General features: G+C 36.5%; 1 protein-coding gene across 3 annotated transcripts in view; it reads left to right on the plus strand.

Moving 5' to 3' along the window:
- The window catches only part of LOC114087327 (histone-lysine N-methyltransferase SETDB2-like), a 72,465-nt gene that overhangs the window by 5,853 nt on the left and 44,066 nt on the right, over positions 1–22,546 (plus strand). For all 3 annotated transcript variants that reach the window (XM_027928748.2, XM_071611512.1, XM_071611513.1), the window contains exons 2-6: positions 296–648; positions 10,548–10,673; positions 11,610–11,675; positions 17,192–17,288; positions 19,484–20,047. In XM_027928748.2, the coding sequence (XP_027784549.1) occupies positions 633–648; positions 10,548–10,673; positions 11,610–11,675; positions 17,192–17,288; positions 19,484–20,047 (869 nt within the window). In that variant the 5' untranslated portion in view covers positions 296–632. The remainder of the gene's footprint in view (positions 1–295; positions 649–10,547; positions 10,674–11,609; positions 11,676–17,191; positions 17,289–19,483; positions 20,048–22,546) is intronic.

Below are 22,546 nucleotides of genomic sequence, written 5' to 3' on the forward strand. Positions count from 1 at the left end.
TCTTATCCATACAATAACCTATAAGGTAGTTAGCATCATTATCCCTGTTTTAAACATTTTTACAAAGTATAAAATGAGAATAGTTTGCTGGTTGTTAATGTAATAAAACGTTAATGGCCATATTATATGGGTGATAATATCATGGGTGATGCTCAGTAATTTTCCTAATTTTGGTAATTTATACATTTTGTAATAGTTTATGCTATTTTAAAAGAGCTGTTGTTAAAACTATCTTTTTTCCCTGTGTGTTTTGTTCTTTATAAATATATACCATTCTTTATTGTTTTTGTTACAGAATGTTTCATGTACTTTGAGGACCAAAAGATGGAGTTGGTTTTTATCTTTAAAAACATATTGTCAATGATCTGATACAACTATCACTCGATGAAGATGCATGGACCTGTCTTTTGATTGGACTAGTGGTCATTTATGACAGTTTCTTCAACCAGTTTCTATTTGAAAATTCAAACATCAAAGAATATTGGGTTAAACATGGCATAATGTTGTGAAGACTACAGATTTCATAAAGACTACAATTGGATTCCAGGAATATTCTCCAATCAAAGTGATTGATATCAATCTTTTGATAACTTAATTTTGAAGAATTTTATATTAACAAACAACTTCAAAAGATGGAAGAAAAAAATGGTAGGTTTGAAGAACTTGTTGTTAAACTTTAAAGTTTATAGACGAATTGTGGAATTTTCAAGGTTTTTCATTAATTGACTTTTCTGAATTAGAGGACATTAAGGACTTTTTTCCTCAGGTAGCTACCAGTTTTGATTGCCTTTATACCTAATTGCTAATCAGGAATTTTAAATCAGAACTCTAATGTTGTTTTAAAATACACTTTACTTTTAAGATGTTCTTAGTTTTACAGAAAAATCAAGAAGATAAGGTTGAGAGAGTTCCCATACATCCAGTACCCAGTTTCACCTATGATTAACATCTTTCATTTAGATGATAAATGTTATGATTAATAAGCCAATATTGATACATTATTATTAAATAAACTCCATAGTCTATTCAGTATTTATGTAACCTCTTTTTCCATTCCAAGATTCCATTCATTATACCACATTTTATTTCCTTTTCATGTTTTCGGCTCCTTTTGGCTATGGTAGTTTCTCAGATTATTCTTGTTATTGATTTTGTATCCAGATACTTTTATTTGATGCCCCTCTATTGTAATTATTGTCTGACCTTTTTCTTATGATTACACTGTGATTTGGAGGAGTAAGATTACAGAGGTAAAGTGCCATTTTCAACACATCACAACAAGGGTACATGCTTTGAACATGATTTCTCTCTGTTGATATTGAGCTTGATTACTTGGCTAATTTAGGTGTGTTGCTAGGTTTCTCTACTAAAAAGTCACTCTTTTTCCCCCCCTCCCATCCCCTACCGTACTCTTTGGAAGTAAATCAAAATGTGCAGCCCACACTTATGAAGTAAGGATTTATGCTCCCCCAGGTTGAGAGGAAAATATCTGTATGAACAAATTGGAATTCTCTTGCAAGAGAAATTTTTGTCTTTTTTTTCCCCATTTATTTGTTCAAGTAATCATTTATTTATAAATGGACTGATGGGTGCTTATTTTACATTTGGGTTACAATTCAGCACTAATTTATGTATTTTCTTCCTCAAGTTGCCCCAGGTTTGGCCCTTGGGAACTATTTAAGATAGCTCTTATGTCCTTTGACTTATCCCCATCAGTGTAGATATTTTTTACTTATTTTTGTTGTGTAGCACTTTTTAATTTTCTGTCACTAGAAGATGTTCCATGCTCACCTTGTATATTTCTTAAAACAGTCCTAGAATTAGCTATTCCTTGAATGGTTCCTTTTATTGGAGAATGGTACTAGAAATCAATATCTGGGCATAAGTATATTCGTTGTATGTGTCCTTGTTTATAGACTTTCTCACCTGACATGCATTATCAGATATGTACATATACACATGTATCTAAACATTTATAGCTACATGTATATTAACCTAAACATAAAAGTATATTATTTTCAACTCTAGTCCATTACCACATGTATCATTCTAGTCTCCTGTCCTTGCTAATCTATAAATTCCTACTCCAATAGTAAGAAACTTGGTACCCACTGTCTGCTGTCTATTTATTTAACTGACCAATTCCAGTGTATATGTATAGATTTATCAGAATTGTAAACCTATTCCAAGTTCAGCACCTTTTCTACCCAGCTATTTAGTGTGGTCTATTTGTTATTACAATTAGATTGTCTTCATAGACTACATTCCTTACTGGAATCCCTGATCTCCTAAATGAATTTTCTAAAATTTGCATACATTAAGGTTCATTATTATCTTAAAATTCTATGCACTGCCAGGCGGTGGCACATGCCTGTAATCCCAGCTGCTCAGGAGGCTGAGTCAGGAGTATCGTGAGTTTAAAGCCAGCCTCAGCAACAGTGAGGCACTTAGCAACTCAGTGAGACCCTGTCTCTAAATAAGACACAAAATAGGACTGGGGTTGTGGCTCAGTGGTCAAGTGCCCCTGGGTTCAATCCCTGGTACCAAAAAAAAAAAGAATTTTAAAGCCACATATTAAAATATATTTGTAACAATAGAACACAATGTGGTTTTTTTGTTTTGTTTGAGGCTGGCTTTGAATTCCTAATACTCCTGACTCAGCCTCTCAAGCAGATGGGATTACAGGTGTGCGCCACCATGCCCAGCTCTGTGGCTTTTGATACCCTCTAGGTCTAGAATAATGTATGTTTCTGTGACCTGAGATCATTATCAGTGCATTTAGTAAGTGTTCCATAAATATTCATCTAGTAAATGAATTCACATCAATATGATTCATGAATATTACCCTTTTACAAAGACTGTCTTTGAGTTTGGGAGACATATAGTATAACTACATATAAGCTGTTATACTTCTTGCTTTATGGTTATTTTCTTGTACCTAATTATATAGGAAAGTACCAGCATGTTTGGTACTAGCATGTACTAGCATGATAACTACTGAGAATAGTTATCAGATGGTATCCTTCAATTCTGAAGACAAGTAGCAAAATTAGTCTTCAAGTATCTACTCCTGTATTTTTTGTTAAGTATTTATAGTGAATTATATTCAAATATTTCCAGGATTGTAACTCTGAGAATGCATACAATATACAAATAAGATCAACAGCAAGAAACTAAAACTGTCCCCATTGTAGTTGTCATCCACATAGGCTACAATTGAAATCAAAGACACTGTGATGTTTCTTTTTAGGACTATTCATTTAGTGTCAGGGTGCACAGAAGATGTTAATTGGATTTATTAGTTTGATTCATCAGAAAGTTTGGTACCTCTTCTTGCTCAATATTAAAGGTTTACATAGCAAGAAGACAGAAAAATGATCAGAGAGACATGAAGAACGAGTGCTATTTTAATGAGAATTAAAGCTAAACAGTATGAGATAACAAAGATATAGGAACAGTATTTTTTAAAACCTAGAGCAAATAAATATGATTTGCTTAGTGACATTTCTTTCACATAGAAGTGAATGTTGTATTTGATTGACTTTGTTTTCTCAAATTAATTCAAGGGTGGTGGTGCTGGGATCCAATCTATAGCCTTATATATCAGCAGGAGCTGAACTGTACTCCCAGTCTGTTTCCTTAAATTATATTGCTATTGTCTTCTTTATTAATTAATTCTAAGATTAACGAGTTAATATGATACTTCTTAGGTAATTTTGTTTTAAGTATTTCCTATCGGAATAATTTAGTAATAACATATTGGCATTTCTAAGAAGTTTTAAATAATAGTCACTAAAAACCAAATTTAATAAGTCCCAAATACTGTCTTTTAGCATCACCACTTCTCTTCAGTTCAGGATGGAATTGTATATGATTCCAGAAGGGTGTGTGTTTGTTTGTTTTTGCAGTGCTGGGGATGGAACTCAAAGCCTCTGAGTGCTGGGCAAGTGCTCTGAAGTGCAGCCCTGGCCTTCAGAAACATGTCTACCCCCACCACATAGGCACACTTTCTATCACCTTCCTTCATTGTTCTCTTAATTTTTTTGTTTTTTGTAGTACTGGAGATTAAACCCAGAGTCTTGCACATGCTGGGCAAGCACTCCACAACTGAACTACATTCCCAGCCCTTTTTATTTTATTTTTTAAATTTTGAAATAGGATTTTTCTAAGTTGCTGGCTGACCTTGAGTTTGCGATTCTCCTGCCTCAGTCTTCTGAGTAGCTGGGATTATAGGGTTGTATCACTTGCCCTGGTTCCTGTAGAAGATTTTAATGCTGATTATTAAAAGGTATTTTAATTTTATTTTTTAGCATGACTTTTAACTTAATTGGTTGATTTTTTTGTTTTGTACGTATGGTACTAAGGATCAAGCCAGGGCCTTGAAAGTGCCAGACAAGTATTCTACCACTGAGATATACCCACAGCCCAATTAATTTACTTTTTATTTTTTCTTTTGTGTGTGTGTGTGTGTGTGTGCGCGCGCGCTGGGAATTGAACACAGGGTCTTGTGCACAATAGACAAGCATTCTACTTCTGAATTACAACCCCAAACCTAGTTAATTTTTTTGCAGGGGTTGGTGCCAGGGATTGAACTCAGGGGCTCTTAACCACTGAGCCACATCCCCAGTCCTTTTTCTTTTATTATTTTGAGGTCTAAGTTGCCATGGGATTCACTAAGTTATGAGGCTGGCTTCAAACGTGGCAATCCTCCTGCCTCAACCTCCCCAGCCACTGGGATTATAGATGTGTGTCACCGTACCTGGCTCTAGTTAATTCTTTCTATTTTTATTAAATTTATTTATTTATTTATTCTAGTTAGGTATATATGACATCAGAATGCATTTTATTTCATTGTACACAAATGCAGCACAACTTTTAATTTCTCTGGTTGTACATGGTGTAGCACTGCACCATATGTGCAAATATACATGTACCTAGGGTAATGACATCCATCGCCTTCCACCTTCTTTCTTGCCCCCATACTCCCTCCCCTTCTAGTTAATTTTTTAATGAACATAAAAGGTACATATTTGTAGAGTATGCTGTGATGTTTCGATACATGTATACATTGTTTAATGTTGAAATTTGGGTATGTATCTTTTCAAACACTTGTCGTATGTGGTGAAAACATTCAAAGATTTTTCTAGCACTTTTGAAATGTACAGTGCGTTATCATTGTCTATAGTCACCCTACTCTGTGCAGTAGACCACCAAAATTTATTTCTCCACCCTAATTGCAACTTAGTACATTGACCAAACATTTCTCTTCCTTTTTTTCCTTCCTAGTCTCCTAGTAAACACTATTCTACTCTCAATTTTTGAGATTTGTAATTTTTTTAATTTGAAATCCTAGCTACTCGGGAGGTTGAGGTAGGAGGATTGCAAACTCAAGGTCAGCCTCAGCAACTTAGAAAGATCCTATTTCAAAATTTAAAAAATAAAATAAAAAGGGCTGGGAATGTAGTTCAGTAGTAGAGTACTTGCCCAGCATGTGCAAGACTCTGGGTTTAATCACCAGTATTACAAAAAACAAAAACTTAAAAAAGAACAACAAAGGAAGGAGATAGAAAGTGTGTTTATGTGTGGGGGGGGAGACACGTTTCTTAGATGCCATACTGAGTGAGATTGTGTAGAACTTTTCTTTCTCGGCCTGACTTATTTCACGTAACATAATATCCTCCATTTCCACCCATATATTGTCCTAAATGACAAGATTTTATTCTCTATGGCTAAATAGTATTCTATTGTGTATATATACTGTTTTCTTTAAAAGTTGTTTTAAACTACTTTTAAAATCTTTCCCATCTAGATGTCCACTTCTAACAAGATAAATTCCTAGATTGAATGACTGACTTGTATTTATGAAAGGAAGCATAATAACAATAATCAATTTTAAGTGCTTTGAACAGTAGTTTTGCCTAAAAGCAGTGTTTTGTTGTTGTTGTTGGTGGTGGTGGTGCTGCTGCTTATATCAGTGAAAACCTTAATGATTTAGGGACTCTAGGAAAGATCTACTTCATAAAATATTTTTCTCCCTAGGCTAAATGACCTCTAAAAGTTCATAATGGAAAGCTTAACTCCTTTTGCCTAAGACTATACTTTTTGTTTAAAAGTGTACAGTAATCTTTTGCCAGTTGCCATGTTCTGATCTGCACATCAGCTCTTTGAAATACTGGCTATTTTTTGTATCCATTTTACAGATGTGGTCACATAGCTAATAAATGGCAATGCTGGATTTAATCCCAATAACATCTGGAAAAACACTATTTTGTTAATCACTATTCCTGTTCTTTCCTTGATTCCTTAGATACTACTCCCCTGAGTTCCCCTTCTATCTTCTCAAACATCATGGTTCCTTTTCCTATTCATTTCCTACATGTTGGTATTTTACAGGAGACACTTCTTAACATGTTCTCCATGAAGAATTAAACCTGCCCTGTGACTTCAGCAAGAATGTTCATGCTGTGGGCTAAAAAATTGTATTTCTGAATCAGATCTTACTTTACAGCCTGCACACCTTGAATGCATAAGGAGCCTCCTTGAATATCTTACTTATCCCTCTAGCTTCATTTTCTTGCCTTTTTTTTTTTTTAGTGTGATTGGACACAATACTATTTATTTATTTATTCATTCATTCATTCATTCATGTGCTGAGGATGGACCCCAGGGCCTCCCATGTGCTAGGCGAGTATGCTCTACCATTGAGCCACAACCCCAGCACCCCCTCTACCTTCATTTTCTACCCCAATGAATAGCATTACCTTCCATATGGTTGCCTGAGACAGAAAGATGGAAACTATTCTTCTCCCACTGCCATCTGTGCAATTTTTTTTTAAGAAACATATCTAAATACATCATAAGATGCTTACAACTCTTGCATAGCCTTCCACATGAAAGTAAAGTTGCTTAGCATGGCACCTAAGACCCTTTGTGCCATGACTCTACCTGCCCTTTAAGTACCACCTGTTATCCCTTTTTTCCTCTCACAGTGAATTTGTTTCAAATCTTGACACCTTGTCTGAATTGTGCTATGAGGAATTAAAAATAGCCTTCTTGTGCAGTACGTTATCAGGACAGAATGTTAACAGGGAAACAAAACTCCTCCCGAGGCCACTTAGTGATGGCTACCCTAATTAGCCAGAGATCCCCTTTGGGAAAGGTAACTTTCCCAGTGGAGCTTGGTACTCTGAGATCTGTACTGCATTCCTTATGAAGATTCTGCCTTCTTTGCTAAATTTGAAGGTTTGTTGTTTTGTTTAAGGAAAATATATATTTTTTGGTAACTAGTTTGGGATCTGTTTTCATTAATCCTCCCAGTAGCTATTCAAATGACCCTTCTAAGCAGTTATCATTATGTCCCTTCTTTACTTATAGCCTATTAATTTTAAATAATTTGTGTGTGTGTGTGTGTGTGTGTGTGTGTGTGTGTGTGTGTGAGTGATGCATGGGATTGAACCCAGGGCCTTATGCATGCTTGGCAAGCACTCTATTAACTGAACTATATCCCAGCCCCTTAAATAATTTTATTTATTAATTCTAACAGTTTATAAATTATGCTTAACATCTTAGGTATTTTTGTTACCTTGAAATAGTGTAAATGAATTTAATTTTTGCTGATTTTAATTGCCTTCCTTATATTTGTTTTCAACGTTGAAAGGATTATTTCTCAAGGAAAAGATGCTTAAAATTTTTGAGTAAGGTATTAGGTTGCCAAGCATCAGAAATACTGGCTCCTTTATGTAATCTTACCTGTAAATAAACATAGTTTTGCTTTGTTTAATTAAAGACCTTTTCAAAAGAAATTGGACAGGACTGGGGATGTACTCTGAAGTACAGTACTTGCTTCGCATGCATGAAGTCCTCAGTTCAATCCTCAGCACCATGCACACACCAAAAAAAAAAAAAGAAAGAAAGAAAGAAAGAAAAGAAATTGGACATTTAGTTATTTTAAAAGTTATTGAGATGTTTTGTTCTGAAACTATGTACCTCTATACTACTATAGGTTGAATCCTTCACACCTCAAAAGTGCCACCTTTATGTGTGCTATACTACTACTCTAAAGCAAAGTAATTTCTTACATTTCCAGTCAAGAGATAGTGTCATTGTGGAGGTACTGGGGATTGAGCCCTGATGACTTCATGAATGCTAAGCAAGCAATAAGCTACAAGTTAGCCTGCAATATATGTTTATGTATATCTCCTCCCTCTCTCTTCTCTCTCTCCTCTCTCTCCCCTCTCTCCCCTCTCTCCTCTCTCCTATCTCATTGATCCCAGAGGACTTCATGCATGCTAAGCAAGCACTAAGCTACAAGTTAGCCTGCAATATATGTATATTTCCTCTCTCTCCTCTCTCTCTCTTCTCTCTCCTCTCTCTCCTCTGTCTCTCCTCACGGTCTCCTCACTCTTTCCTCACTCTCTCCTCTCTCCCCCCCCTCTCCTATCTCTCTCCTCTCTCTCTCTACACTCTCTCTCCTCTCTCTCCTCTCTCATTGAGCCCAGAGGACTTCATTCATGCTACGCAAGCACTAAGCTACAAGTTAGCCTGCAATATATGTATATGTATATCTCCTCTCTCTCCTCTTTCCTCTCTCTCCTCTCTGTCCTCTCCCTCTTCTCTCTCCTCTCTTTGCTTTCTCTCTCCCCTCTTTCTCTCCTCTCTCTCTCCTCTCCTCTCTTATTGAGCCAAGAGGACTTCATGCATGCTAAGCAAGCACAAAGCTACAAGTTAGCCTGCAATATATGTATATGTATATCTCCTCTCTCTCCTCTCTCCTGTCTCTCTCTCCCCCGCTCCTCTCTCCTCTCTCCTCTCTCCTCTCCCTTTCTCCCCCTCTCTCCCCTCTCTCTCCTCTTTCTCTCCTATCTCTTCTCTCTCTCCTCTCTCTCTCCTCTCTCTTTCTCCCCTCTCTCTTTCTCCTCTCTCTCCTGGCTCCTCTCTCTCCTGGCTCCTCTCTCTCCTCGCTCTTCTCTCTCCCCTCTCTCTCCTCTCTCATTGATCCCAGAGGACTTCATGCATGCTAAACAAGCACTAAGCTATAAGTTAGCCTGCAATATATGTATATGTAAATCTCTCCCTGCTCTCTCTCCTCCCTTTCCTCTCTCTCCTCTCCCTATTCTCTTTCTCCTCTCTCTCCTCTCCCTATTCTCTCTCTCCTCTCTCTCCTCTGTCTCTCCTCTCTTTCTCCTCTCTTTGCCCCCCTCTCTCCCCTCTCTCTCCCTTCTCTCTCCTCTCTTTCTCCTCTCTCTCCTCTCTCATTGAGCCCAGAGGACTTCATGCATGCTAAGCAAGCACTAAATTACAAGTTAGGCTGCAATATATGTATATGTATATCTCCTCTTTCTTTCCCCTCTCTCCTCTCTCTCCTCCCTCTTCTGTCTCTCCTCACTCTATCTCTCCTCTCTCCTCTCTCCCCCCTCTTTCCCCCCTCTCCCCGCTTTATCCCCCCTCTCTTCCCCCTGTCTCCCTGTCTTTCCCCTCTCTCCTCTCTACTCCTCTCCCCTCTCTCCCCCCTCTTTCTCCTCTCTCCTGCCTCTCTCCCCCCTTTCTCCCCCTCTCTCTCCTCTCTCTCTCTTCTCTCTCTCCTCTGTCTCCTCTCATTGAGCCCAGAGGACTTCATGCATGCTAAGCAAGCACTAAGCTACAAGTTAGCCTGCAATATATGTATATGTATATGTATATGTATATGTATATCTCCTTTCCTTCCTCTCCCTCCTCTCTCCCCTCCTTGTCCCCTCTCTCTCCTCTCTCTTCTCTCTTTCTCCCCTCTCTCTCCTCTCTCCCCTCTCTCCCTCTCTCCTCTCTTTTTCCCCTCTCTCTCCCCTCTCTCCCCTCCCTCCCCTCTCTTCCCTCTCTCCCCTCTCCCCCCCTCTCCCCTCTCTCTCCTGTGTATTGAACTGGGGGGCTCTAGGCCACTCAGCCTCATTCCCAGCCCTATTTTGTTATTTAGAGACAGCTGAGGATAGAACCTGGGTCTTGCCCCTGCTAGGCAAGAGCTCTACTGCTGAGCCACAATCTCAGCCCCACAATATTGTCTCTTAAGCACACTATCTGATAGTCTTTTACAGTTAGAGTTAGACAGTAGTTCTTAAAATTGGAGAAGGGAGAGTTTTCATAAACTTTTTTAAAAACTCACCAAATATAACTCTTTCCCTTTAACCCAGAAAGAATGTCATTCACAGTTCTTGTATTTGAAATTTATTTCAGTGTTTTCTTTTTTAAAAAATTTGCTTTGATTAGTTATACATGATAGTAGAATGTATTTATGCACTTTGATATTGCAATATATTTTTAAAGTTAGCAGAAACAGGTGAGACACTTGAATCATATTCTTTGTTTCTAGTTTTTTATTAGGAAAGATGACCAAAATTCTTTTCTCAAAGAAAGTGACAGACCAATTGAATTTGATTCTATTTAGAAACCACGTGGGTTTTTCTATAACCTATGCCCTGCGGAAATGAGTCTGTTTCTATTAAACTCTGGGATTATTTACCTACCTATTTTTATTTTAGGTAGGTATTTATTTATTTACCTACCTATTTTTATTTTAGGTGATGCAAAAACTTTCTGGATGGAACTGGAAGATGATGGAAAAGTGGACTTTGTATTTGAAAAAGTGCAAAATGTGCTACAGTCACTTAAGCAGAAGATCAAAAATAGGTCTGCCACAAATAAAGGTATATCAATATGCCTAATGTTGCCACTGGCAATACTGTGTAATTCTACTTCCAGCGTCCTTTGTTTTAAAAGTAAAATAATTTTTGTTTGTTTTCTGACAACCTAATATTTGTTTGCTCTTTTTTGTGCCCCAATGCTAGGAAAACTGTGGACATTTTGTAATAGTGGATGACTCTGATTACTTATGAGAAATAACTACTGAATTTATTCATTCTCATATCAAGCTAACTCTTTCTTTCTTTCTTTTTTTTTTAGAGACAGTGTCTCATTAGTTGTAGTCTGGCCTTGAACTTCCATCTTCCTGCCTCAGTATTTTTAATAGCTGGCATTACAGGTGTGTGCCAGTGCACCCAGCAGGACACACAGTTTTAAAGCAAAAATTTCCCCAACTATTTTTAATACTTTCTGGTGACATTTCTGTTCTTAAGACATTAATTTACTATTAATGTACATTTACTATTATGTATTAGTAAAAACAACATAGTACTGTTTTAATATTCCTTTTCAAACCTTCATAAGTCAGATAAATGTACGTTTGAATCCATTTCCACCACCTCTAGCTGTATGACCTAGAATAAATAGCTTAGTCCATGAGCCTCAGTTTGTCTCTAATGCATGTAATTATAAGAACCGCTTAGACTGGGTGTGGTGGCACATGCCTTTAACCCCAGCGATTTGGGAGGCTTACTCAGGAAGACCACAAGTTCAAGACCAGCCTCTAGTGAGATGATCTGAAAATAAAAAGTGCTGAGATGTGGCTCAGTGGTTAAGCACCCTTGAGTTCAATCCCCAGTCTCCAAAAAAAATGAACCACTAAGGAGAGTTGTGAGGTTAAATGAGATAAAGTATGTAAATTTTCAACATAATTGCTGGTATTGTGAATAAAGGTGAGGATGATGCTGATTATTTTCATTCCTTTTTCCCCTCCTCGACAGAATATATACAAGCAATGATTTTAGTGAATGAAGCCACTATAAGTAACAATTCAACATTAATTGAGGGTATGTACTTTTCTTATCCTAATCCTAGAATATTCTCTGGTATTTTCTTGCCATGAAACAGGCCACCTTTATGTCAGGTTAATTAAAGTAAAAGATTCACATTGCTAAAATCAGTTTCCTCTTTTAAATGAAAAATCTTACCCATATGTAGATAGGGAAGGCAAATAAAGTTCTGAGACTCAGAATTATAAATTATAAATCTGCTTTCTGTGAAGAATACTACTGGAAAGGTATATTCTGGCATAGGTGAGTCAGTGGATAAACTTTTAATTTCTAAATTGGTATGAGCAATCAGTCTTCAAAGCTCTAAACAAATTCAGTTTAGAAGAATCAAAGATAACATACTAAAGGAAAACTGTTTCTGTATTCCAACACTCTGATTCCAAATGTGTGTGTTTTCCATACCACATAATTGCCCCATGTTCTGTGGACACTAATAAGATGTCCTACAATTTAATTGATTTCTGACACTAACTGTCAAGAGTTAGTGTAGATTGCACAGAGTAAAGGCTGAGCCCCACAAGATTTGCCCCCTACTTTAAATGCCATTCACAAATGCTTCTGACTGATTTGACTACTGACTTGGCTACAGATCAGGGGTCCTCACAATAGCTTTCTCCTCGGGTTCAATAATTTTGCTGTAATGACTCATGGAATTCAGGAAAATGTTTTACTTACACCAGTTTATTGTAAAGGATACAAATGAACACCCAGATGAAGAGTTCCATAGGGCAAGGTCCAGTCTGGAAGGACACCAAGTGCACCAGTAGAGTTATGAGGTGTACCACCCCGCTAGCATGCGGATGCTTTCATCAACCTGAAAATTCTCCAGACCCCATTATTTAGGGGTTTTATGGAGGTCTGATTACATATTCACAAATGATTGAATTATTGGTCTTTGGTGGTTGACTCAATCTCTTGCCCCTCTACACTCCCTGGAAAAGGAAAGCAAAAGTATTGAGGGCTGAAAGTTCCAACTCTGTAATTGTACTTTGGTCTTTCTGAAGACCAGCCATCGTCCTAAAGCTCTCCAGGGACTGCAGTCACCAGTCATCTTATCAGCATTCAAAAGATACTCATCACTGGAGATTTCCAGGGTTTTAGAAGCTCCTGTGTCAGGAACCAGGAACTAAGAGCAACTATTAAAACAGAAGTGCTCTATCACCCTATGCTTAAGGTAAATACAAGGGTTTAGGAACTCTTGTTAGGAACTGGGGCAGATCAAATATATACTTTTTGTTGTATAACAACATGTACTAAGACTAGAAAAAAGCTACTTTTATCAGAATTACTATTCCATAAATCTTAGTTTATCACAGCCCCATTTTATAAATCTTTCTTTATCATAAATTTGCTAAAATGTTGAGGAAGTACAACATTTACTGGATTTTTAATACTGCTGGGTATTGTTAGAAAAATTTATTTTTGTTTCACTGTTAAGGAGCCTTAAGACCATTAAGTCTCTGAAAATGTAGTCCAACATCACTGGTCTGTTTTAAAGACCCTTTTTGTTTTTCTTAAGTATTCACAATTTCAGATAGCTAAAAATATCATTTTGGGAGAATAGGTTCTTAAAGAAAATATCCTCCTTTCACAGTATCCTTCAATAATATTTGGATTCATAGGGGAGGAAAATCTTTTTATCTCAGTGCCTGCATGGGAGCTGTGTATTAAACTGGCAAATACCAAATTAACAGGAAAAAAGGCATACAGGTATAAACTCTTTGTTTTACATACATAGGATCATCACAGAAAGAAGTGGCTACCCACCCAGGCACTGTGGTGCCTGCCTGTAATCCCAGCGGCTCAGGAGGCTGAGACAGGAGGATGGAGAGATCAAAGCCAGCCTCAGCGAAAGCAAGGCGCAAAGCAAAGTGACACCCTGTCTCTAAATAAAATACAGGGACTGGGATTGTAGCTCAGTGGTTGAACGCTTGCCTTGCATGCGTGAGGCACTGGGTTCTCAGCACCACATAATAAAATAAATAAATAAAATAAAGATACTGTGTCCATCTACAACTAAAAAAATAGTAAAAAAAAAAAAACAAAAATAGGGCTGGCCATGTGGCTTCATGGTTGAGTGCCCCTGAGTTCAATCCCTGGTACCTTAAGAAAAAAAAAAAAAGAAAGAAGTGGCTACCCAAAACAGCAGTGAGATTTGAGAGCTTATTATGCCATCATAACAGGGGAAAGGTAAGAGTGAGGGAAATGACTTATTAGAAGTGGGTGGGAGGAACCAGGCATGGTGGCACACTTCCGTAATCCCAGTGGCTCTAGAGGGTGAGACAGGAGGGGATTGCGAGTTCAAAGCAAGCCTCAGCAATGGTAAGGTGCTAAGCAACTCTGTGAGACCCTGCTGTAAATAAAACACAAAATAGGGCTGGAAATGTGGCTCAGTGGTTGAGTGCTCCTGAGTTCAACCCTAGTATCCACTCCCAAAAAAAAGTGGGTGGGAGGGAGAAGAGACACTTAGGGAAGTACAAATGACTTATGAAAGTCATTTGAAAGGTAAATGGGCCCTGAGGAGAGTACATGGGAGATATGATCATTTGTAACAATGTCTGTCTGGATATAGTGCCACCTTTTCTCTGCTCTCTTGTGATGTATTCTTGGTTGGTACAACTCCTGTGAATTATGATAACTTAATGGATCTGTTCGTTTTTGTTTTGGAGGACGTGTATGTAGACAGTTTAAGAGGATTTCAGAGAAAGCCTCTTACTACATTCATTGATTCTCAAATGTTTTTAGCTCAAAGTATTTTCTGTGCCACTGTGGTACATCCAGACCCTTTCAGAATCAACGTACCTTAAGGAATTATATTAATTTTGTAAGGGAGAAGCTTTTAAATGCAGGAGATGATAACAAGAAACTAATTGTAAACCATTTTTTCCCTCTGAAACAACTTATTTTCTGGTAAAAATAAATTGAATTTTTGTTTGGGTCTTTTAAATCAATAATTTCATCAGTAGAAATACCAAATAATTGCATTTTTTATATAGTTAGTTCTTCTGAAATGTAACCTGTTTATTAAAAGTATATCTCTTTGCCAGTGGCAGAGAAATGTTTAGGGAAGAGTTATGTAATTTACATTGTTAGCTTATAAAAGTATTAAAAACTTGGTGATAATAGACGTTTCATGCTAGCATTTATTTTTTTGAAAAATACTGAGACTGAGAGAAACAACAGAACTTGGTGTCAAAGTCATAATAAGCCATCTGGGATTGAACCTGGACTCCCTAGACTACTTAATAAACCACCAATCACCTTTATTTTTTTGCTTCTATATAACTATATTTTTTGCAGTGTCCCCATAAAAAGATTAGATACTGTTTTCCTTGAATTATTTCCCTTTACTTCCTCATCTAATGATTAATTTTAAGTCTCCATGTTTTCATTAACTTCTACTTCAGCTATGCATATATGTTTGTTTCATTTGTATTTGCTAATATGATTTATGTAGCTTTTATAAAGAAATTATTTGAGGAAAAAATCAGAAATCCTTAACTTGTAAAACTTATTTAATTTCTAGTCAGTTATTATGGATTTCTTTGGCTGTCATTTTTTTCAGCTTTTTTCTTTACCTGGACCATTAAAATGGGATATTTGTTTTCCAGTAAGCCAAGGAGAAGCCTTGGAGTTTAACTTTAGATATTATTTTAAATTTTTATTGCTGTTGTTTTTAGTAAGACTAAAGAACTACTTAATCAAACTTCAGTTAGGCACCAGAACCTTCTCCTTGGCCCATATTATACTTCTTAAAAATACAGTTTTAACAAGAGCTTGCCCCCCATCCTTGATATTTAATCACCCTCATTATCTAATTAGGTTCCTCATCTCCCACCATCTCTGTGAGATGTGACCACTGGCCTGTTTTCATCAAGAATCCTGTTGGGTTGGTTTATTCAGAATCCGCTTTAGATGCTTTATGTTTCCTCTTGGTAATTTTCCATCCATTGATTCCATCCTGATCCTTGATTATTAATTCCCATTTGCCCATGCTATATTCCGAACTGAGCCCACTTTCCCTCCCTCACTGGAAAATCACACTGCAATGGTCCTTATGCAGATCTCAGTGGGTCATAAATAGAACACTTTATGGTGCTTCAGTGTGTATCACTGAACCCAGGGATACTCTATCACTAAGCTACCCCTCCAGCCTTTTTAAAATTTTGAGATAGCTCTTGCCAAATTTCTGAGGCTGGCCTCAAACTTGTAATTCTCCTGCCTCAGCCTTCCAAGTTGCAGGAATTTCAGGAAGGTGCTACTTTATCCAGCTGATTAATTTTTTCTATAACAGCAAGTTAACAGTCTAGGACAAGATACTTTTTTCCTTACAGTCCATTTGTGCATAGGAAAACACATTAAGAAAAATGTTTACTTTTTTTTTTTTTTTTTTTGGTGGTACTAGGGATTGAACCCAGGGCCTTGTGCATGCAAGGCAAGCACTCTACAGACTTGAGCTATATCCCAAGCTCAAGAAAAGTTTTTAAGCTAAAGAATAGCCCACATACTCACTTTACAGAATATGAACAGGGAATCTATAGCTTTTTGTCAACAAATGTACAGCTTTATTTGTATATTATAGACACGTTAGAGAGTAAGCTTATGAAGTATAGAAATTAGGGGGAAATAGAGTACTTATCTAGCATGTGCAAGTCCAGGGTTTAATCTCCAGCACTGCCCTCCCCCTGCAAAAAAATGAGATAGAATTAATTGTAAAAATGTGTATGAAGAAATATTAAAAGAAACAACCAAATACTTCAACCTCTGCTTCCACAAAACAGATAGTTGTAGAACAATGAAAAGACAAAGGATGTATAAATTTTCCATTTTGTGATCTTCTATAAGCCTTGAAGAGCTATGCTACTTTCTGTAAAATATAGGTAGAGACAGGGATACTTGATGTTCACATTAAAGTTGATTAAAAGTCAGATCAAATTAAAGCCAAACTAGTTTCTTTAAGATTTATTTTTTCAACCCTCTATTTTTATGTGCTAAGGATCAAACCCAGTGCCTCACACATGCTAGGCAAGTGCCACTGAGCTATAGCTCCAGCCCATAAACTAGTTTTCTTCAGAAGAAATATCTTCTAAGTTTTAAAATTTATCCTATATTATTTTCTTAACACTTCTAAAAATTATACCTAATCTTTTGGCTCAATTTTTTTTGGATGGGCTTGGGGTACCAGGAATTGATCTCAGTGGCACTCACTGAGCTACATCCCCAGCCCTATTTTGTATTTTATTTAGAGTAGAGTCTCATTGAGTTGCTTAGCACCTTGCTAGTTGCTGATGCTGACTTTGTACTCGAGATCCTCTTGCCTGAGCCTACTGAGCCACCAGGATTACAGGTGTGTGCCACTACATCCTGCCTTGGAATCTTGAAATCATAATGTTTGCAAATTTTAGGGTTCTATATGGGCAAAATTTCTATTTGATGAGAGATTATTTGGAATTTTAGTGAATGATTTTTAAGTTGGTATAATTGTTGCTTGCATTTGTACTTTTTTCATTTAGATCATAAGTCTGTGACTTGGAATGAACTAGAAAACAAATCAGATGCATTTTCCTCTACATCATATGAAAACTTCTTCTCACCAGACTGTACATTTCTGTATGTATATAAATTATTTCTTAATTCTTTTCCACAGAATAGATAAAATATATAATAAGGTTTTTTCCTATAAAACCCTAAATGTTGCAAATTTTAATATTTTATGTAGGATGAAGTTTCATGAGTCTCTTCACAGGTTATTTATTTAATATCCGTGGTATTCCAGTCTTGGAAAATTTTGCTTAAAATGTCTCTGTATTTTATTAATACACTGAAATCAAGTTGGCATTGGTTTTGGATTTTTTAGTTTTTGTTTTGTTTTGTTTTTTTTACATAGCTAAATTATTTATAGAGTATCAAAAGGGGTCATTGTTTGTTTGTTTTGGTAGTAGGGAGGGTAGCACTTAACCACTAAGCTACATCTGCAGCCCTTTTTTATTTAGAGACAGGGTCTTGCTGAGCTGCTTAGGGTCTCTCTAAGTTACCAAGGCTGGCTTTGAACTCAAGATCCTCCTACCTCAACCTCTGAGAATATAGGTGTGCGCCACTGTGTTTGGTTGAGTTCAGTTTTTTAAATGCAATTTAACAGTTCTAAAAAGAAAGTAGTGTCAAAAAGTTTTGGGGAATAGGCTAAATTTTTGTGACCTTTCTTTTTACTCTTGTCTCTAATTTCAGTAAACATTTCTAGCATAAGTGATAATTGTACAAGAGTAAATCTGACACTCTGATACTCATTGTTTATCTTTAGTAGGTATTTTCGGCACCAAAACCTTCAAACACTACCAAAGGGTAATCTGTGAAAGTATTTTCTTCTAGAGTAAAGAACATAATTTGAAAAAACAAGACCACATCTTTAAAGTTCTTAAGTCAATGCCTTAATTTTATTAAATATTAAATTAAGCTCCCCCCCATTGTTAATGTGGAATTTATTTTTCTTTTTTTAAATACAAAATTTGAGTTGATCACTCTAAATCACTAAAATATTAATTTTTTGGTTTGGGTTTTGTTTTGTTTTGTTTGTTTTTTCTTTTTTGGGACCAGGGATTGAAGCCAGCAGCGTTTTACCTCTGAGCCACATCCCCAGCCCTTTTTTATATTTTGTTTAGAGATAGAATTTCACTGAGTTGCTTAGGGCCTTACTAAGTTGCTGAAGCTGGCTTTGAACTCGAGATCCTCCTGCCTCAGCCTCCCACCATTGGGATCATAGGCTTATACCACCATGCCCAACCAACATTCTTTTTCATGCAAACTTTTACCCAATAAACTATCTCACATTTTATGCTTAGACAGTAGTATTTTAATTAAGGCAATAATATATAAATGCAGGATTTGGTTTATTCATGATAAACATCACTTCTTAAGTTCATTTTAATAACTCATCACAATGTTTTTAAATTTTAGATCTCCTGTCTATAATGTTTTATGTATGTTCTTTCTAGCTTATCATCTTGTACAAATGAATTAAAACTTTCTAGTCTTTATTGTGATCACTGAAAATATTTAATAGTATATAACCAAAGACAAACCTTTTTGCTTCCTCTCTACTCCACACACCTCTTCTTACTGTTCAAAAAAAACCTGTTCAATTGTGAATTTACTTTCCTCTACTCTTGTCCTACCTACATTTCTCTCATAAGGTTGTCATGAGAAATCAAAATTCACTGCTGTAGTATTCAGTAGCATTTCCAAAACATTAAAACTTATTAAAAATCTTATCCAAAAGGATTTTTTGGTTAATTTGGACTTTTCTCACCTGAGTCAACACCTAGTGTTGGCTTTTTAAATTCTAAGATTTTTCCCTGTGCTGCTGGGAATTAAATCCAGGGCCTTACATATGCTAGCCAAATGCTGTACCACTGATTCAGTGCTGTACAGTATTCCAGAATTAGGTACGATCTTTAAATGGCTGCAGAACATGTGAAAATGTTTATTTCACAGTCTGGCTTATTTTACTACCATCCAAGACATAATAGTAACTACTTTTTATGTTAGTTTGCAGTGTTTTTTAATTATTATTTAAAGGAAAAAAATTTTAGTTGTAGATGGACAGAGCATCTTTATTTTTATGTATGTATGTATGTATGTATGTATGTATGTATGTATGTATGTAGTGCTGAGCATCAAACCCAGGGCCTCACACGTTTGAGGTAAACGCTTACCACTGAGCTATAGCTCCAGTCCAGTGTGCAGTGTTTTTTTAAAACGTGGAATTGAACTGTAATTTTGAGATACCAATAAATAATTTATTTTAACAGATCTACAGAAAATAAGGAAATTCTCCCTCTGGAAAATAAAGTTATAGACTTTAGGGGGGAAAAGTCATCTTTGAATTTATCTTATCAAAGTCATGGTTGTTCTGGTGCCTGTCTGATGAAAACACCACCACCTTTCAAGGGAGAAAACCCTCTACAGCTACCAATCAAGTGTCACTTCCAAAGACGACATGCAAAGACAAATTCTCATTCTTCAGCACTCCACGTGAGTTATAAAACTCCTTGTGGAAGAAGTCTACGAAATGTGGAAGAAGTCTTTCGTTACCTACTTGAAACAGAGTGTAACTTTTTATTTACAGACAACTTTTCTTTCAATACCTATGTTCAGTTGACTCGGAATTACCCAAAGCAAGAAGAAAATGTTTCTGATGTGGATATTAGCAATGGAGTGGAATCAGTACCTATTTCTTTCTGTAATGAAATTGATAGTAGAAAGCTTCCACAGTTTAAGTACAGAAAGACTATATGGCCACGAACATATTATCTAAACAACTTTTCCGACATGTTCACTGATTCGTGTGACTGTTCTGAAGGCTGCATAGACATGTGAGTAGAAGAATGTGACATTTCAAAATTTGAATGTAGGAACACTTTTCATGAAGTTCTACTGTTTATCAGTTTGTCTATCTAAATCCTATTCACCAAGAGTCTAAAATAGAAAGTTGCACTTCCTCAGTAGCTATAAGAAAGAAAAAACTGCCAGGTATAGTAATTTGAAAATTATTTCTTCTGAGAATGAGTATTTTCTTTAATCTAGTACCATAATCATAATGATAGCAGTTACATTGCTGTTTATCAGAACCAGACACTGTGACAAAGTCCTTTTCTTATGTCCTCATCACCAAAACCCATGAGGTTGGTAATATTATCTCCATGTTACAATGAGGAAGTTGAATCTCAGAGAAGTCTTTTCAGAGACATCATAGGGCAAACAAATTAAACAATTAGAATTGGAAACCATGTTTATTTGGGTTTTTTTTTTGAGATAGAATGTCATTGTTTGCCCTGGCTAGTCTTAAACTGGGCTTAAGCAATCCTCGTACCTCAGTTTCCCAAGGAGCTGTAACTACCGGTCTTCTCATCACTCTGAGCTAGAACTCATGCTCTTTTTTTGGCAGGGCAGTGGGTACCAGGGATTGAACTCGGGGACACTCCACCACTAAGCCACATCCCCAGCTCTATTTTATATTTTATTTAGAGACAGGGTCTCACTGAGTTGCTTAGTACCTCACCATTGCTGAGTCTGGCTTTGAACTCGCAACCTCATGCCTCAGCCTCCTGAGCCACTGGGATTATAGGTGGGTGCCACTGTACCCAGCAAAACTCATGTTCTTAACTACTATGTTATATTTTACTTCTATAAATCATTTTAAAAAATCATTTTCTGGCTTTTTAGGAAGTTAATGGTGCTTGCAACTAGTATTCTTTGCTCACAGTATTGACAGTCCATAAAAATTGAAATCATGTTCTAATACATTGAATTTTCAAGAAATATTTTAAGGATATGCAATGTACATACATTTGAGGGTACACAAATAAGGAGTGGAGTTGTGTTATACATTTAACTTAATGCAAATTTAGCTACTTGTACTAGGCAAAACAAAGAGAAAAAGAAATAATTTAAATATATTTTCTCCCTCCTATTTCAGGATGGGTATGGTCAGAGACCCCCAGTGGATGCTTGAATCCTTTGATAGTACTGAACCCTGCATAAATTGGTTTTTTCCCCCATATGCTCTGCAGGATTACCACATAGTAACAAAGTTAATCTGTCTTTCCAAGGTTTTTGCTCTAGTGCCTCTTTTCCATTCCTACTCATGTGTTTTAGGGCCATAATTAAGTAAAATACGGATTACTTGAACATAAACAGTGTGATGCCATGACAGTCTATAGGATTTCCAAGAGTGACTAATGGGCAGGTAGAGTACACAGCATGACAAAGGGATGATTCACATTCCAGGTGGGATCCAGTGGGACAGTATGAGATTTCGTTACACTGCTTAGAACAGCATGTAATTTAAAACTTATAAATTATTTATTTCTGGGATTTTCCAATTCATACTTTCAGACAGTGGTTGACCATAGGTAATGGAAACTGCAGAAACTGAAACCATGGAAAAGGAAAGGCCTACTATAATGTAGATAATAGTTTTCATCATCCTCTCAGTTGGAATATGAAATGAGAGATACAAATGTGCTGTTAACCTCAGTTTATCTCAGTTCCTTTAAGCCTCTTGTAGAAAAGACCTTTCACTGTCCTGAGTTTATTCAGTTTATATTTATTTGTTTGTTTATTTTAGGTCCAGTCATGGTGGCACACACCTGTAATCAATCCCAGTGACTTAAGAGGCTGAGGCAGGAGGATCACAAGTTTGAGGCTTGTCTCAAAAAAAAATGCAGGATGTGGCTCAGTGGTTGAGTGCCCCTGAGTTCAATCCCCAGTACCCCTACCCCCCAAAAAAAAGAAAAGAAATGCAGGGGGCTGGAGGTATAGCTCATTGGTTGAGCACTTGCCTAGCACATATAAGTCCCTGGTTCAATCCTCAGTACTGCAAAAAAAATAAAATAAAATGAGAAATTCTTTATATATCCAAGAAGAAAAATTAAAAAGATGAAACTTTCAAAAAAATAATCTCTGAGAGTTCTCTATAATTGCAGAAGGATGAGAATCAGATTGAAAAGGCCAACTCTGCATGAAGAAGGGAAAAGAAGATAAATATATATATAAATATATCATGATTCAACTTTTAAAATATCTCGGTAGAGTAGATCTCAAAAACTATCAGATAGAAAATGTTAATTTCCTACAAAAGAAAAACAAACATACTGACAACTTATTTTTATCAGAAATAATGGAAGACTGGGGGTTCAGTTTAAAGTGCTGAAGGAAAATGAATGCAAAATTGGTATTCTGTACCTAGCTGGTTATTTCAAGGGGTGTTTTTTTTTTCCCCAGTTACACAGCAGTTGAAGACATGTATATCTACAGTTTATAGCACCAGTATTTTTAGGTAGGTCTACAGCATTGTTGTCCAAACAACAGGG

The sequence above is a fragment of the Marmota flaviventris genome, chromosome 4, assembly GCF_047511675.1.
Source record: "Marmota flaviventris isolate mMarFla1 chromosome 4, mMarFla1.hap1, whole genome shotgun sequence".
NCBI classification, from domain to species: Eukaryota; Metazoa; Chordata; class Mammalia; order Rodentia; family Sciuridae; genus Marmota; species Marmota flaviventris.